This window comes from Loxodonta africana, chromosome 10 (genome assembly GCF_030014295.1).
Source record: "Loxodonta africana isolate mLoxAfr1 chromosome 10, mLoxAfr1.hap2, whole genome shotgun sequence".
NCBI lineage: Eukaryota > Metazoa > Chordata > Mammalia > Proboscidea > Elephantidae > Loxodonta > Loxodonta africana.
Window position 1 is genome coordinate 79,693,117 of NC_087351.1, and position 18,900 is coordinate 79,712,016.

At 40.7% G+C, this 18,900-nt stretch overlaps 1 protein-coding gene across 4 annotated transcripts in view; it reads right to left on the bottom strand.

Annotated features, from left to right (window-relative positions):
* Positions 1 to 6,695: 6,695 nt before the first annotated feature.
* Positions 6,696 to 18,900, bottom strand: part of ZFYVE26 (zinc finger FYVE-type containing 26) — an 87,588-nt gene continuing 75,383 nt past the window's right edge. For all 4 annotated transcript variants that reach the window (XM_023546288.2, XM_023546290.2, XM_064292626.1 and 1 more), the window contains one exon: positions 6,696 to 8,767. In XM_023546288.2, coding sequence (XP_023402056.2) covers positions 8,564 to 8,767 — 204 coding nt within the window. In that variant the 3' untranslated portion in view covers positions 6,696 to 8,563. The remainder of the gene's footprint in view (positions 8,768 to 18,900) is intronic.

The following is an 18,900-nucleotide window of genomic DNA, read 5'->3' on the forward strand; positions in this document are numbered from 1 at the left end:
ATTCCATATGGTGAGGTCCTTGTGTACGGTCGCTGTTTATGTTGGCGAAAAAAGGTATTTGCAATGAGGAAGTTGTTGGTCTTGCAAAATTCTGCCATACGGTCTCCGGCATCATTTCTATCACCAAGGCCATATTTTCCAACTACCGATTTTTCTTCTTTTCCAACTTTTGCATTCCAATCATGAGTAGTTATCAGTGCATCCTGATTGCATGTTCAGTCAGTTTCAGACTGCAGAAGTTCGTAAAAATCTTCAATTTGTTCATCTTTGGCCTTAGTGGTTGGTGCATAAATTTGAATAATAGTCATATTAACTGGTCTTCCTTGTAGGTGTATGGATATTATCCTCTCACTGACAGCATTGTGCTTCAGGATAGATCTTGAAATGTCCTTTTTAATGATGAATGCAATGCCTTTCCTCTTCAAGTTGTCATTCCGAGAATAGTAGACCACATGGTTGTCCAATTCAAAATGGCCAATACCGGTCCATTTCAGCTTACTAATGCCTAGGATATCAATGTTTATGCATCCCATTTCTGATGATTTCCAATTTTCCTAGGTTCATACTTCATACATTCCTGGCTTCGATTATTAACGGATGTTTGCAGCTGTTTCTTCTCATTTTGAGTTGTGCCTTATCAGCAAATGAAGGTCCCAAAAGCTTGACTCCATCCACATCATTAAGGTCAACTCCACTTTGAGGAGGCAGCTCTTCTCCCGTCATCTTTTGAGTGCCTTCCGACCTTGGGTGTTCATCTTCGGGCACTCTTTTTTAAAAATAATTTTTATTGTGCTTTAAGTGAAAGTTTACAAATCAAGTCAGTCTCTCACACAAACACCCATATACACCTTGCTACACACTCTCAATTACTCTCCCCCTATTGAGACAGCCCGCTCTCTCCCTCCACTCTCTCTTTTCATGTCCATTTCGCCAGCTTCTAACCCCCTCCACCCTCTCATCTCCCCTCCAGGCAGAAGATGCCAACACAGTCTCAAGTGTCCACCTGATCCAAGAAGCTCACCCCTCACCAGCATCCTTCTCCAACCCATTGTCCAGTCCAATCCATGTCTGACATCTTCGGGCACTCTTATCAATGTTTCGTTGCTATTCATAAGGTTTTCACTGGCTAATTCTTTTCAGAAGTAGACCGCCAGGTCCTTCTTCCTAGTCTGTGTTAGTCTGGAAGCTCAGCTGAAACCTGTCCACCACGGGTGACCCTATTGGTATCTGAATACCGGTGGCATTGCTTCCAGCATTACAGCAACACTCAAGCCCCCACAGTACGACAAACTGACAGACACTGGGGGTCTCTTGTTATAGGTCTGTTCATATTTTCTATCTCAGTTTGTTAGTGGGTAGTGCTTTAGTAGATAGTGTGTTTCTAGAAATTTGTCCATTTCCTCTAAGTTTTCCAATTTGTTGGAGTACAGTTTTTTCATAGTACTCTATAAGGATCCTTTTTATTTTAGTCGGTTCTGTTATAATGCCCCATCTCATTTCTTATTTGAGTTATTTGCTTCCTTTCCTCTTTTTTCTTTTGTTAATTTGGCCAAAGGTTTGTCAATTTTGTTGACCGTTTCAAAAAATCAACTTTTGTTGATTCTTTCTATTGTTTTTCTACTATTTCATTTATTTTTGCTCTGATGTTTATTATTTCTTTTCTTCTGGCGGCTGTGGGCTTCTTTTGCTGTTCTCTTTCTATTTGTTCAAGTTTTAGGGCTAATGTTTTGATTTTGGCTTGTCCTTTTTTTGTGTTTGTTGCTATAAATTGACCTCTGAGCACTGTCTTTCCTGTGCCCCAAAAGTTTTAGTATGATGTGTTTTCTTTCTCATTTGATTCCAGGAATTTTTTGATTCCATTTTGATTTCTTCTATTACCCAATTTTTTTTTAAGCGGGGTATTTTTCAGTTTCCATTTATTTGACTTTTTTTCCTTGCTCTTCCTATTATTGATTTCTACTTCTATGTCATTTTGATCAGAAAGAAAGCTTTGTATTATTGATGTTTTGGATCTTATCGGGAGTTGTTTTGTGGCCTAAAATGTGGTCTATTATGGAGAATGTTACATGTGCATTAAAAAGGAATGTGTACTTTGCTGCTGTTGGGTGGAGTGTTCTACATACACCTATGAGGTCAAGTTGGTTGACTGTGGCCTTCAGATATCCTGTATCTTTATTGAATTTCTTTCTAGATATTCTGTCCTTTTCTGAGAAGTGTGTTGAAGTCTCCTACTATTATTGTGGAACTGTCGATTTCTCTTTTCAGTGCTGTTAGAGTTTGTTTTATGTATTTTGGAGCTCTATCATTGGGTGCGCAGATATTTATTAAAGTTATGTCTTCTTCATGGATTTCTCCTTTAATCATTATGTAATTCCCTTTCTTGTCTTTTATGGTGGATTTTGCTTAAAGTTTATTTTATCTGAGGTTTGTATTGCCACTCCTGCTCTTTTTTGGTTACTATTTGCTTGATATATATTTTTGGATTCTTTAATACATTTATGTCTTTGTATCTAACTTGTGTCTCTTATAGACAGCATATTGATAGGTCCGTTTTTTTAAATCCGCTCTGCTAATCTCTCTTTACTGATGTATTTAAGCCACTTACATTCAGCATGATTATCCATGAGTTTATTGCTGTCATATTGTGCTTTTTTGGTGGTGCTGATGTTTTCTTTGTTCCTCTTTTTTTCTTGTGCTAAGTTCCTCTTGTTGTTGATTTTCTTTCTTTCATTATTGTGGATTTTGTGTTTACTGAGTATTACGTTTTTCTTCTTTTTTATTTTGATGATTAGCTTTGTTAACTTTCTTTGAGGTTACCATGAAATTTACCCTTATCTTCCCAAGTTTGAATGAGTCTTTTATTACTTGATATCCCCTTGAATTCCTCTCCATTTGAAAGTTCTATACCTACACTGTTTATGCCCCCTTTTATTGTTTTGACATTGTCATCATTTACTGGTCAACATCTCTAGTTCCCTGTTTTAAGTCTATAAATCTAATTTTAAGAGATGTTGCCAACTTGCCCTCCAGAAAGAGTGCACTAATGCACATTTCCATCAGCTGCACTTGAGTGTCAATTCCCCCATATCCTTGGCAACACAATTTGTTAACAATCTTTTTGATCTTTGCCAATCTGTTAGTGAAAAGTTACATTTCATTGTGGTTTTAATTTGCATTTCTCTTATGAGTTGATCTCTTTTCATGTTTTTTGGCCATGCATTTCTTTTTCTAGAAACTGCCTATTCGTATCCTTTATACATTTTTCAATTGGGTTATTAGTATTATTCTTATTGTAGAAATTCTTTGTAAATTAAAGAATTTAAGCCTTTGTTATATAGATCACAAACATATTTTTCTAGGTTTTGGTGGTCTTTTTGTTTGCATTGGTTTAAAAAAAAATTCATAAGCAATAAGTCTGATGACATAAAAATCAAGTCTTTCAAGGATTCTGGGTTTGTATCTGCTTAGAAAGACTTTTTGTACCTCAAAATTATCGAGAATTCTGTTTATTCTTCTTGAATTATTGTTGTTATTTGTTAATGTGTAGTTGCTAGGAGGTGCAAGTCTAGGATAGGCATTTGAAGTGATGGAAAGAAGCTCCTGCAACAATCAGAAGGAAGTCATAAGGGGCTGAACTAAGGTGATGAGGCAGAAGTAACAGGCCTTCCAACTGTTAAGGTAGGATGCTAAAAAAAAGAAGAAAAGTTGCTGTTGAGTACATTCTGACTCACAGCAACCCCGTGCATTTCAGAATAGAATTGTGCTCCATTAGATTTTTAAATGACTGCGATTTTTCGGAAATAGATCTCTAGGCCTTTCTTCTGAGGTGCCTCTGGGTAGATTCAGACCACCAACTTTTTGGTTAGTAGCAGAGCACTTAAACATTTGTGCCACCCAGGGACTCAGTAGGATGATATGACTTGGGTTTGACTGGGTATATGTTTGATGCATGGTAGGTACTTGAATGTTTATTGAAGGAGGAGGGGGAAGAAATAGCACAAAGAACCCTTGAGGTTCTTAACTTGAGCAGCATGCACAATAATAACATTAATTAATAGTGATATTCACCAAAGGAGGACGATCAGGCTTGTGAGTATAAAAATGGTATGGCGGTGGCTTCTTACCTTCTCTAACTTCACCAGGGAGAAGGAGACTCAGGATCAACAGCCAAAGGCTGATTCCTATGAGGCGGAGGTCTGACATGCTCCTCTCTCCACTATCTTTACCAATTCTGACACCAACTGTCCCTCCCATGGCACTCTCTACTTCTCTGCTGAGTTCAATAATTCATTGCAATGGCCACACAGAACTCACAGACAATATAGTCAATTGTCTTGTTATTAGTGAAGTAACAGGTTACAATACCGGTTCAGGAACACTCAGGATACAGTTCTTTCATCAGGACGGTCTCTTTTCAGCCGTGCCTGCAGGCATGCCTCTCTCTCACCCCTTGGCCTCTGCCCTGCCTGGATGTTATAAACATCTTTCTGCTCTGCTGAGAAGTAGCCCGAGACACCCCACTCCACTAGTAAGCCTTGACCCAAAGACACTCAGCCCTAGCTCTGTGGGTTGGCAAACCTAACTTCACCAAGTGCCCAGAAGCACCCTAATCTGCCAGCAGGCCTCCTGCCTGAAGGCACTCAGCTTTCTCACTGCATGGGCCAGGAAACCCACAGCACCATCTCCTGGTTCTGCTGCCATTTCTCTGCCACCACTTCTCTCCATCTTCAGTGTTACAGTTCTCTCTCTTTCTGTCTTCCTGGAGCTTCTCGACACAGGTGTCCCAGGACCAAAGGATAGACTCCACTCTTGGCTCTTCTTTCTTGCTGGTGGCAAGAACCTCCCTTCCTGCACCTGGGATGGCTCGTTTTAAGCCTAGTGGGATGGCAAACCTGACCAATCCCTTTGGTGGGCCACAATTACCTTATTTGCACAATCTGGCCCAATTGCTTGGGTGGGAGTTACAAAACCATGGTGAGAAAGGTCACACAAAACCAATCTATCACATCACAGTGAGCCATGTGGGTGAGTTCCAGGATGCAGCCAAAAGGCAAGTCTAATGTTGAAGAGCATTACAGGGGACAAATTTGGTTTAGAACTCAAAGACAAAGATGATTGCTGAAGGTATGGGGTTGTATGAGAGAGGATGATGGTGTCAAGGGAGAATGCATAGAACCTTGAAGAATTTCTGTCTTTAAGCCAGAGAAGAAAGTTTAATTTGTAGGAGAAGGCATTTGATACGGCCCTGAAAGTATTTGGAGTGGTGGTGATGAAGGAAGTGTTCTAAGCAGAAACAACAGCATGAAAAAACAGAGAGCAGGAAACACTCCACCAAAGAAAGCCTTCAACAACCAGATGTTGAATAAATTTCTTGTAACAGAACTGAAGTTTCAAGGACTAGTTAGTCAAATTTGTCACTGTGGAAGAGAGAATGAGGATCAAGAAAATGTTATTTCCTCCAAGGTTACTATGTCTATTGGTATTTGGTTGCTTAGGTATTAAAAGAGTCTAATAGCCTTTTAATCTACTTTGCTTAAGCTCCAGCCAAAGACGTCTGGCAACTTTGGAGTGACTCAGGTTTCTAAACAGAGTCAGTGGCCATCTATTCTAGATTTAGACTGGGTGTTCCACTTTTTTCTCTGTCTTGGTATATCATGTCCACACAGCTGGTTTTCAGGTTTACTTTCATCATTACTTTGTGTTTGTTGTACTTTTTTTGTGTGTATGTTTGTTGTACTCTTGTTTTGTTTTTTCAATTGGGAAATCGGATGAGATCATGTTTCTGGGGAAAAGAGGTATTGGCACAATACTACTAACCACGGCTCAAGTATCATACTGTAAACATATGCTCTAAGAGGGGGGCAAGAGAATATACTACACTAAATTTGAATTCTGCTTTTCCCAAAGACCCTATCCCTGGTTTCAAAGATTCATAATTTGGCTGATTAAAGAAAGAAAGAAAAAAAAGGTATATAGAGTTAAAAAAAAAAATGACAAACAGTGTTTTAAAAAGTTTTAGAGTACCATATTGCACCCATCAGACTGGCAAAGACCTACAAAGTCTGATCACTATTGGGGCACTCTTCTATACCACTGGTGGGACAGCTAATTGCTGTGACCACTTTGGAAGGCACGTATCCTATCCTCTGACCCAGCAATTTTGCACAAGATGATTCACTATGGCCCAAGGAGTAGTGGCAAAAGATGGCAATCAAACAAAAATGTCCATCAATAAGGACTGACTACATAATTATAGCACACCCCCCCAGTAGAATGCTTTAGTCATTAATACTTGTTTATGCCTAAAATAGCTCTGGAACTACACACTAGAAACTAACATTGGTGGCCTCTGGGAGGGGACTGGGTGGCTGGGATACGGATGGGAGAGACTTTTCATTTACCTTCTAGACTTGATGAATGTGTTCCCTATCTCCAACCCCACCCTCAAATGAACCAAAAAACAAAAAACTCTTCTGGTGACAAAGGTGTATAATAGTTTTTAACACATAGGAAATGAGATAAATCCTAACCAAAGGGTCATTAGATTAGCCTTATGGGGATCATTCAGTGAAAGATCGAGGGTTGAAGGCCATCTGATTTTTCCCACCCATCTTTTTTCTCCACACAGAACACAAAGAAAAACAATGCAAAGACCAAGAGCTAGACAGTACAAAGCAATCATGGAGATAAGAAACTTGTAGGACAAACACTTTATTGTGCCTTGCTTGTAGTAAAACATTCAACCCTTCTTATGTACATATTTTTTTCTTTTTTCTGAACCACAGTGTGATGCTCAAAGGCCTTTGGCCTCATCTTATGTCAGTCTGGTCAATGGCTGCTTATTTTATAGTTCAACTAGTTAGAGAAAAAGTCAGGAAAGTCTGGTCTTAATATCCCAAATTAGGGGCTACAAAATTTGCAACCCATTATATAAAGTGCTTAATGGTCAGTGCAAAAAGGGCAGACTTAGAAGGAAAAGCAGATGCCAGGGAATCATGTTTCCTGGGAGACAGATCCATTCCATGACTCAAGGAAGAAGAAGCCACTCACTGAACTTTCTCCAAAAGGGACCTAGTATTTTCCTTGAGTTTTTCCCCTCTGTAATGGGATTAAAATTTTTAATCTGACAGATGCCCATAATAGCTGTTTATTTTATTATTAAAAACTTGGCTAGGTGCGAAATCCACAGGGTTTCTAAGCACCAGAGATACAAACTTCAGCTTCCAGTTCCCATTTGCCTCAGCATCCAAAGTGAGATCAACAGACTGAGTTCTGGTTGGTGAGAGGCTCTGAGGTTTTATTTAGGCCCCCTCATTTGCAGATCAGTCACTGAGAATGCCAGGCCCTTCCTAAAACAGTCACCTCTCTGGTGGGAAGACAAGCTAGTGCATACTGAAGAAGCACTTCACCTAGTTTTCCACCAATGGCACTTGACCTACTCTTTGTTCCCTCATTCTCTTGTCCCATAGACCCTACTCAGACTCTAAGACACAGAAAAGGAGCACACTGCTTTCCCAATTACCCCTTGGTATCTGCATATCCATCCCTTGGTCCTGAAGAGTTGAAGGGAAGCAGGAGAGAGGAGGAAGTGGTTTCCTAGCCAATTCAAGGGGGCACTCAAGGGACTGTAACTCAAATAGGGAAAGTCTAGCCATTTGGTCCCAGGATCCTGGCTGTCATTTTCCTCTCCCCTGACTTTCAAAAAGGGAGCTACATTCTCTCACCCATCAACTTTGCAGCAGGGATGTTCAAACGAGATAGCTCTGTGCTTGTGATCAACTCGCATGTGTCCTTATTGGAGAGGTTCACGTATTCCTCTCCTCTGGGTTACAGTGATGGTGCCTGTCCTGCCTGTATATCAGGCTCCCAGGCCTGACCACTTGAATCTGTACCTGTAGCTTTCAGGTGCTGGCACCCTTGCGCTCACACTACCTTCCAAAGACTCCAGTTAACTCCTTGTGCTTGTCAGAGAAGACACTTGGGAAACAGTTTTAGTCCACAGATAATACTGGCCCCAAAGCTATCTCTGAATTTTGGGAAGGAAAGCAAGGGAAAAAGAGGCAATCCTTTGATGTTGCTTGATAATTTTCTGTAAAACCCCTCTAGTTAAGAGGAGCTACTAAAGTGTCTCCACATGGAGGGGGGTGTGTACAAACAGGATGACCCGGGTTAAGAACCAAAATACAGGGAAGGTTTTCAGACTAGCAAAAGGCTAAAATAAAGTGCCTCTTCTCAATGGAAGAGATTCATTTGTTCAGAAATGCTCAGGTGTATACATGAGTGCACATGCGTGTACACTCACTCACTCACTCACTCACTGAGGTAGAAAGAACTGGCCATCCCCAGACAAACATACAGACCCCACAATTTTACAGAAATATGGCACTTGTGTGAAAGGTCCCATCCTGGCCCAAGGTGGCAAGGAGGGTCTAGTCTAGTTGCTTCTGACCAGGGGGCAGAGATGAGGGAGTCCTACTCCCCAGGAAGAAAGAGATGGGGGCATCCCCATTACTCCTGTTGCCACAGTTCTCAGGCTGCATTTTTCTGGCCTTACTGCACACAGTCACTTCTTGGGGCCTGAGCCATGGGCTCCCCGGATGTGGCTTGTTAGAAGCCACTGGGCACAGATATCTTGCACTACGGCATCCCCGCTGCTCTTGGCGGCCTGCTGCACCTGCTGGACGAGCACAGTGGCCCTTGAGTGTTCTTGCTTCACGGCAATCAGGTAGGCGGAACGCAGTTTGCAACACGTTAGGTAAGCCTGAACCTGGCAATCAGATAAGGAGACAGTGGGAAGGAACATGTTGTCAACAAACACACAGGGCTGCAGCAGAAAGCTCGAGGAAGGTGAACTCTCACTGCTTACTTACAAAATAAATAAATACAAAATAAATGCCTTTCAGTACAGTATAACAGCTCTTTAAATACTGTGGACACAAAGCTTTTATATTGTACTCTTTTACAGTATAAAAAGTTATTAAAAATAAACTAAGGAAAAAAAAAACTAAGAATTTCCAAAAGAAAAAGGCAGCAGGCAGAGCCTGGCTCTGCCCACTCCTTCAAGGCCTCCTCCTCACTACTCAGGCACTCCAGCTTCCTCCTGGTGTCAAAGCCAGTGCTGTCACTGTCCACAAGTTGTGACTGTAGCTTTGTGGGTGATTATGTATATTAATGCCTATCTCCTTGACCAGACTTTAAGTTCCACGAGGTCAGGAATAGTGCCTTCTTCTTCTACCTCTTGTATTCCTGGTATCTAGTACAGGGCCAGCTTGTCAACCCAAAACCAAACCCATTGCTGTCAAGTTGATTCCAACTTATAGTGACCCTACAGGACAGAGTAGAACTGCCCCCATAGGGTTTCCAAGGAGTGCCTGGTGGATTCAAACTGCTGGCCTTTTGGCTAGCAGCCGTAGCTCTTAACCACTACACTACTGGCATGTACTAGGTGTTCAATAAATATGTATTAAATGAATGACTGAATGAATGATCACATCTCCTCCCTCTACCATGAGCACAGAGATCTCCCTTCTCCATTTTTTGTTTCCAACTTGCTAATTAAAAATCCTTTAGCAAGTTGCATAGTGCCTGGGGTCTTAAAAGCTTGCAAGCAGCCATCCAAGGCACAACAGTTGATCTCTATTTGTCTGGAGCAAGAGGAAGAAGGAGAGTCAGGAGTAGAAGGAGGATATGGAACATGTGGCTAATTGCCTCCATGAACAACTGTCACCTTTGCCATAAGACCAGTAATGGTGCTCAGATACCATTACTAAACATTTTGATCAAGGGCACTCCAGAGGAATCCTGATCAAAACGTGGAAATGTAGAACAGAATTTCAAATTCTCATGGACTCCATACTTTTGGGAACCATGAAGGCTGATGAACCCTGAAACTATTGCCCTGAGATAATCTTTAAACCTTAAACCAAAAATATCCCCTGAAGTCTTCTTAAAACAAAACAAAGGTTTAGCTTAAGTAGTAAAAAATGTCCACCTTGCACACTATGTTCTTTTAAAGAACTATCTATATGGGATCAAATTGACAACAACAACTAGAAAGGTTCTATGAGAACCTTAGGGGGCAGTGAGTTTTTGTGAATGAAGGAGGAACAACTTGAAAAAGGAAGGTATGAATGGTTGCACAACTTGAAGAATGTAACCAATGTTACTGAATTGCACATGTAAAAACTGAATTGGTGTATGCTTTACTGTGTATATTTTCAATAATGATGAGAAATTAATTAAAAAAAGGAATAAAAAAATAGCAAGGAATTTTGGGGAGAAAAATGCATACACACAATTAGAAAAGGTGTAATTAAGGCCTAACCCCAGGTTGACTTGACTTTTGTTGTTTGGATCAGAAGCGGCTCCCAAATGGAGCCCTCTCATGAAAACCAGGCTAGGTGGGAGCGGCTCCCATCCCTGGCTTTGATCTCAGCAGTGTCGCAGCCTGGTTAGCCAGTGTCCTAGGCTGTGGCCTGCAAGGCCCTCTCAAGCCATCAGAGAGCTTCCACTAGCAGCTGCCTTTCTGCCATGACAGTCCTTCCTGGCTAGTAGAAGGGGTTCTTCTCTCTTTGTGTTTCAATGCTCCAATTTCTTTTTTGTCCTGGTCACTAAAGTCTTTCTTTCCTGTCTAAGCTCAATTACAGATAATCTCCTAGAAGTCAGAAGATGTCTGTGCTCACTAAACTGACCAAGTCCTGCCGTGTGGGGCATCTCCTCTCTGCCCTGGGATGCTAGCTTTCACTCAGTCCTTGCAGGGCCCACTGAACACCCATGTGTGTTAAATGTATACCACGAGTGTATTAATATGTATCACAGATTGCCAGGCAAAATTCCTACCAAGAGAAGAAGGACAATTTGCCAAAGAGTTTGCAACCTGTTGCCGTTGAGTTGATTCCGACTCATAGGGACCCTCTTGAACAGAGTAGAACTGCCCCGTAGGGTTTTTTTTTTTAAATAATTTTTATTGTGCCTTAAGTGAAAGTTTACAAATCAAATCAGTCTCTCACCCAAAAACCCATATACATCTTGCTACACACTCCCAATTATTCTCGCCCTAATGAGACAGCCCGCTCTATCCCTCCACTCTCTCTTTTCGTGTCCATTTCGCCAGCTTCTAACCCCCTCCACCCTCTCATCTCCCCTCCAGGCAGGAGATGCCAACATAATCCCAAGTGTCCACCTGATCCAAGAAGCTCACTTCTCACCAGCATCCCTCTCCAACCCATTGTCCAGTCCAATCCATGTCTGAAGAGTTGGGTTCGGGAATGGTTCCTGTCCTGGGCCAACAGAAGGTCTGGGGCCCATGACCACTGGGGTCCTTCCAGTCTCAGTCAGACCATTAAGTCTGGTCTTATGAGAATTTGGGGTCTGCATCCCACTGTTTTCCTGCTCCCTCAGGGGCCCTCTGTTGTGTTCCCTGTCAGGGCAGTCATCTGTTGTAGCCAGGCACCATCTAGTTCTTCCGGTCTCAGGATGATGTAGTCGCTGGTTCATGTGGCCCTTTCTGTCTCTTGGGCTCATAATCACCTTGTGTCCTTGGTGTTCTTCATTGTTATTTGATCCAGGTGGGTTGAGACCAATTGATGCATCTTAGATGGCTGCTTGCTAGTGTTTAAGACTCCAGACGCCACTCTTCAAAGTGGGATGCAGAATGTTTTCTTAATAGATTTTAATATGCCAATTGACTTAGATGTCCCCTGAAACCATGGTCCCCAGAGCCCTGCCCCTGCTACACTGGCCTTCAAAGCATTCAGTTTATTCAGGAAACTTCCTTGCTTTTGGTTTAGTCCAATTGTGCTGACCTCCCCTGTATTGTGTGCTGTCTTTCCCTTCACCTAAAGTAGTTCTTATCTACCAACTAATTAGTGAATGCCCCTCTCCCACCCTCTCTCCCTCCCCACTCTTGTAACCACAAAAGAATGTTTTCTCAGTTTAAACTATTTCTCAAATTCTTATAATAGTGGTCTTATACAATATTTGTCCTTTTACAACTGACTAATTTCACTCAGCATAATGCCTTCCAGGTTCCTCCATGTTATGAAATGTTTCACAGATTCCTCACTGTTCTTTATCGATGCGTAGTATTCCATTGTGTGAACATACCATAATTTATTTATCCATTCATCCGTTGATGGGTACCTTGGTTGCTTCCATCTTTTTGCTATTGTAAACAGTGCTGCAATAAACATGGGTGTGCATATATCTGTTCGTGTAAAGGCTCTTATTTCTCTAGAGCCTTTATTTCTCTAGGATATATTCCAAGGAGTGGGATTACTGGATCGTATGGTAGTTCTATTTCTAACTTTTTAAGGAAGCGCCAAATTGATTTCCAAAGTGGTTGTACCATTTGACATTCCCACCAGCAGTGTATAAGTTTTCCAATCTCTCCACAGCCTCTCCAACATTTATTCTTTTGCGTTTTTTGGATTAATGGCAGCCTTGTTGGAGTGAGATGAAATCGCATTGTAGTTTTGATTTGCATTTCTCTAACGGCTAATGATCGTGAACATTTCCTCAAATATCTGTTAGCTACCTGAATGTCTTCTTTAGTGAAGTGTCTATTCATATCTTCTGCCCATTTTTTAATTAGGTTATTTGTCTTTTTGTAGTTGAGTTTTTGCAGTATCATGTAAATTTTAGAGATCAGGTGCTGATCAGAAATGTCATAGCTAAAAACTTTTTCCCAGTCTGTAGGTAGTCTTTTTACTCTTTTGGTGAAGTCTTTGGATGAGCATAAGTGTCTGATTTTTAGGAGCTCCCTAGTTTTTCTTCTACATTCTTTACAGTGGTTTGTATACTGTTTATGCCATGTATTAAGGCTCCTAACGTTGTCCCTATTTTTAATTCCATGCTCTTTATTGTTTTAGATTTTATATTTAGGTCATTGATCCATTTTGAGTTAGTTTTTGCGCATGAAGTGAGGTAATGGTCTTGTTTCATTTTTTTGCAGATGGATATCCAGTTATGCCAGCACCGTTTGTTAAAAAGACTGTCTTTTCCCCGTTTAACTGTTTTGGGGCCTTTGTCAAATATCAACTGCTCATATGTGGACGGATTTATGTCTGGATTCTCAATTCTGTTCCATTGGTCCATGTACCTTTTGTTGTACCAGTACCAGGCTGTTTTGACTACTGTGGCGGTATAATAGGTTCTAAAATCAGGTCAAGTAAGGCCTCCCACTTTGTTCTTCTTTTTCAGTAATGCCTTATTTATCTGGGGCCTCTTTCCCTTCCATATGAAATTGGTGATTTGTTTCTCCATCTCATTAAAGAATGTCATTGGGATTTGGGCTGGAATTGCATTAAATGTATAGATCGCTTCTGGTAGAATAGACATTTTTATAATGTTAAGTCTTCCTATCCACGAGCAAGGTATGTTCTTCCACTTATGTAAGTCTCTTTTGGTTTCTTGCAGAAGTGTACTGTAGTTTTCTTTGTATAAGTCTTTTACATCTCTGGTAAGATTTATTCCTAAGTATTTTATCTTCTTGGGGGCTACTGTAAATGGCATTGATTTGGTGATTTCCTCTTCGATGTTCTTTTTGTTGGTGTAGAGGAATCCAACTGATTTTTGTATGTTTATCTTGTATCCCGATACACTGCTGAACTCTTCTTTTAGTTTCAGTAGTTTTCTGGAGGATTCCTAAGGGTTTTCTGTGTATAAGATCATGTCATCTGCAAATAGAGATACTTTTACTTCTTCCTTGCCAATCTGGATGCCCTTTATTTCTTTACCTATCCTAATTGCTCTGGCTAGGACCTCCAGCACAAAGCTGAATAAGAGTGGTGATAAAGGGCATCCTTGTCTGGTTCCTGATCTCAATGGGAATGTTTTCAGGCTCTCTCCATTTAGGGTGATGTTGGCTGTTGGCTTTGTATAAATGCCCTTTATTATGCTGAGGAATTTTCCTTCTATTCCTATTTTGCTGAGAGTTTTTATCATGAATGAGTGTTGAACTTTGTCAAATGCCTTTTCTGCATCAATTGATAAAATCATGTGAATTTTGTCGTTTGTTTTATTTATGTGGTGGATTGCATTAATTGTTTTTCTAATGTTGAACCATCCCTGAAAAAAAATTTTTTTTTTTTTTTTTTTATCCCTGCATACCTGGTATGAATCCCACTTGGTCATGGTGAATTATTTTTTTGATATGTTGTTGAATTCTATTGGCTAGAATTTTGTTGAGGATTTTTGCATCTACATTCATGAGGGATATAGGTCTATAATTTTCTTTTCTTGTGGTGTCTTTACCTGGTTTTGGTATCAGGGATATGGTGGCTTCATAGAATGAGTTTGGTAGTATTCCATCCTTTTCTGTGCTCTGAAATACCTTTAGTAGTAGTGGTGTTAACTCTTCTCTGAAAATGAAGCTGTCTGGGCCAGGGCATTTTTTTGTTCAGAATTTTGTTTATTACCTTTTCAATGTCTTCTTCTGTCATGGGTCTATTTAGTTGTTCTACCTCTGTTTGTGTTAGTTTAGGTAGGTAGTGTGTTTCTAGGAATTCATCCATTTCTTCTAGGTTTTCAAATTTGTTTGAGTATAGTTTTTCATAGTAATCTGATATGATTCTTTTAATTTCAGTTGGGTCTGTTGTAATATTGCCCATCTCATTTCTTATTCGGGTTATTTGCTTCCTCTCCTGTTTTTCTTTTGTCAGTTTGGCCAGTGGTTTATCAATTTTGTTGAGTTTTTCAAAAAACCAGCTTTTGGTCTTGTTAATTCTTTCAATTGTTTTTCTGTTTTCTATTTCATTGAGTTCAGCTCTAATTTCTATTATTCGTTTTCTTCTGGTGCCTGTGAGTTTCTTTTGTTGCTCTCTTTCTATTTGTTCAAGTTGTAGGGATAGTTCTTTGTTTTTGGCCCTTTCTTCTTTTTGGATGTGTGCATTTATTGATATAAATTGGCCTCTGAGCACCGTTTTTGCTGTGTCCCAAAGGTTCTGATAGGAAGTGTTTTCATTCTCATTGGATTCTCTGAATTTCTTTATTCCATCCTTAATGTCTTCTATAATCCAGTCTTTTTTGAGCAGGGTATTGTTCAGTTTCTAAGAGTTTGATTTCTTTTCCCTGCTTTTCCTGTTACTGATTTCCACTTTTATGGCCTTATGGTCTGAGAAGATGCTTTGTAATATTTCAATGTTTTGGATTCTGCTAAGGCTTGCTTTATGACCTAATATGTGGTCTATTCTAGAGAATGTTCCATGTGCACTAGAAAAGAAAGTATACTTGGTTGCTGTTGGGCGGAGTGTTCTGTATATGTCTATGAGGTCAGGTTGGTTGATTGTGGCATTTAGATTTTCCGTGTCTTTATTGAGCTTCTTTCTGGATGTCCTGCCCTTCACCGAAAGTGGTGTGTTGAAGTCTCCTACTATTATCGTGGAACTGTCTATCTCACTTTTCAGTGCTGATAGAGTTTGTTTTATGTATCTTGCAGCCCTGTCACTGGGTGCATAAATATTTAATATGGTTATATCTTCTTGGTGTATTGTCCCTTTAATCATTATATAGTGTCCTTCCATACCCTTTCTGATGGATTTAACTTTAAAGCCTATTTTGTCAGAAATTAATATTGCCACTCCTGCTCTTTTTTGATTGTTGTTTGCTTGATATATTTTTTTCTATCCTTTGAGTTTTAGTTTGTTTGTGTCTCTAAGTCTAAGGTGTGTCTCTTGTAGGCAGTATATAGACGGATCTTGTTTTTTAATCCATTCTGCCACTCTGTGTCTCTTTATGGGTGTATTTAGTCCATTTACATTCAGGGTAATTATGGATAGGTATGAATTTAGTGCTAACATTTTGATGTCTTTTTTTGTGTGTTGACCGTTTCTTTTTCCCACTTGATTTTATGTGCTGAGTAGATTTCCTTTATGCATTGCCCTTTCCTCATATTTGTTGTTGTTGATTTTGTTTCTGCTGAGTCTCTATTTTTCCCTTGTATTTTATTTTGATGAGTAGGATAGTTTGTCTCCTTTGTGGTTACCTTATTATTTACCCCTATTTTTCTAAATTTAAAACTAACTTTTATTTCTTTGTATCGCTGTATCTTCCTCTCCATATGGAAGGTGTATGATTACATATCTTAGTCCCTCTTTATTATTTTAACGTTGTCTTCTTTTCTATAATAACATCACCATTACCCTGTGTTGGGCTTTTTTTTTTTTTTTTTAATCTTGTTTTGTTTTTTGGATTTCCCTGTCTGGGTTGACTTCTGGTTGCTCTGCCCAGTGTTCTAGTCTTGGGTTGATATCTGATATTATTGATTTTTTAACCAAAGAACTCCCTTTAGTATTTCTTGTAGTTTTGGTTTGCTTTTTACGAATTCCCTCAACTTGTGTTTATCTGGAAATGTCTTAATTTCACCTTCATATTTAAGAGACAGTTTTGATGGATATATGATTTTTGGCAGGCAGTTTTTTTCCTTCAGTTTTTTAAATATGTCATCCCATTGCCTTCTTGCCTGCATGGTTTCTGCTGAGTAGTCCGAGCTTACTCTTATTGGGTCTCCTTTGTAGGTGACTTTTCTTTTATCCCTTGCTGCTCTTATAATTGTCTCTTTATCTTTGGTTTTGGCAAGCTTGATTATGCCTTGGTGACTTTCTTTTAAGATCTACCTTATGTGGAGTACGATGAGTATCTTGGACAGATACCTTCTCATCTTTTACAATATCAGGGAAGTTTTCTGCCAACAAATCTTCAACAATTTTCTCTGTATTTTCTGTTATCCCTCCCTGTTCTGGTACTCCAGTTACTCGTAGGTTATTTCTCTTGATAGGGTCCCACATGATTCTTAAAGTTTCTTCATTTTTTTAAATTCTTTTATCTGATTTTTCCCCAAATATATTAGTGCCAAGTGATTTATCTTCGAGTTCAGAAATTCTAGCTTATACTTGCTCAATTCTGCTCCTCTGACTTTCTATTGAGTTATCTAATTCTGTAATTTTATTGTTAATCTTCTGAATTTCTGATCGCTGTCTATGGATTTTTCCAGCTTATTAAACTGTTCATTATGTTCCTGAATAATCTTTCTAATTTCTTCAGTTGCTTTATCTGTGCATTCCTTGGCTTGTTCTGCGTATTGCCTCATTTCCTTCCTGATGTCTTGAAGGGTTCTGTACATTAAACTTTTGTATTCTGCATCTGGTAACTCCAGGAATGCACTTTCATCTTGAAGATCCCTGGATTCTTTGTTTCGAGAGCCTGTTGAGGTGATCATGGCCTGTTTCTTTATGTGACTTGATATTGACTGTTGTCTCCACGCCATCTATAAGTTATTGTATTAGTTTATGCTTGCTTACTGTGTCATAGCTGCTTGCTTTGTTTTGTTTTGGTATACCCCTATGGGTTGCTTGAGTGAGCTAGCTTGATTATTTTCGCCTTTGGAGCTCTGGTGTCCTGTCCCCAGCTGGCTAGAGCTGTTATCGGGTATATCAGTCTAGGAGTCCATTCAGTTTTCTTGTATGAATTCAGCTCAGGTTTCCAGGTAGCTGATATCAAGTGTGTGGTACAGGCTCTGTCCTACAGTTTTAGAGGGGCAGGGGTGATTGACGTATATACCCGTATCTGATTGCAGCAGGGAGTCACGCTCTGAGCAAGGCAGGGGGCTGAGAACCGACTCCCAGGTGTCTCTGAAGAAAACGTGTCTCTGTTCCCTAGAGCGTGCTGGTGGGTGAGCTCTGCAGAGGGACCACAGGCACCCAAAGTTTTTGGTTGTAAGGACTGGGAGGTAGCAGTTATCCCTGGGCCCCTGTCGCGGGTGGCTGGGCGACCCAAGTGGAGCCACCAGTCCTTAGGTCCCTGTTGTGGGTAGGTGGGGACCTTGTTTAATAGGCAAAGCAATGTCAAACATCAAACACCCATCTCTCCACTGCACCGCTGAAATGGTTGGAGTTCATCAACAAGGCCTATTCTCCTGAAATACGCCCACACAGGTCCATGCAGAAGGGAAAGGTGCTCAAGGTCCATGGACGGTTTAGGCCTGGACAGGAGCTGCTACTGTCCTGAGCTCACCTGGTTAATGGAGCTAGGAAATTAACTTTTCCCACCACTTGCAAATTTTTTCCTTCCCCAAGGCCAGGAGGACGGCTCTAAGTGCTCACCAGGGTCTATCTCCAGCCCAGGGATTCAATCACTGAAGCTGGCTTGGGGGTAGGGGGGGCGGGGAGCGTGGTAAAATATCCACAAATACTTTGCTTCCGCCGGGAGCACCGTTCTCCTCAGGTTCCGGAGGCGTGAGTGGTCTGTGTGGCTGGCTGCTTCTCCCTGAGGAAACTGCAGCCGAATGCTAGTACCAGCCCACTGCTGCCACCGCTCCGGGAATGGTGTCTGAGGGCTCCCCACGATTCAGGTTCGGTGACTCCTCTCCACTTCTGAACAGCCTCTTCCTCCCCCTGCCCCTCAGTTCGTTGTCTAAGCTTGACTTTGATGCTCAGGGCTCCCAGCTTGTCACAAATAGACTCGTTTCACTGGTTTTTTTTGGTCTTTGTTGTAAAGAGGGCTCGATGGAAGCGTCTGTCTATTCCGCCATCTTGGCTCCGCCTCCTGTAGGGTTTTTGAGGCTGTAATCTTTAAGGCCACATGTTTCTCTGGTGGAGCAGCTGGTAAGTTTGAACAACCAGCCTTTCAGTTAGCAACTCAGTGCTTTACGAACAGGGCTCCTATGTTTGCAATAGGAACTAAATAAAGCTGGTTTTTGGCAAGACTCCATGGCCTGAAATCACTTAACTGCATCAGAATGGCTGCAGAATGAAAACGTTGAAAAAGTGGTAACAACTGTATGGATTTTAGTGATGTACATCTTCCCTAGGAAAAAGTTTCTGTTCTGTTGAGTGTGAAGCTCAGTGAAGCCTCGGAAAAGAACTGCAGTCCAGGAGTCAGGGACCTGGGTGAATGTTTCGGCTT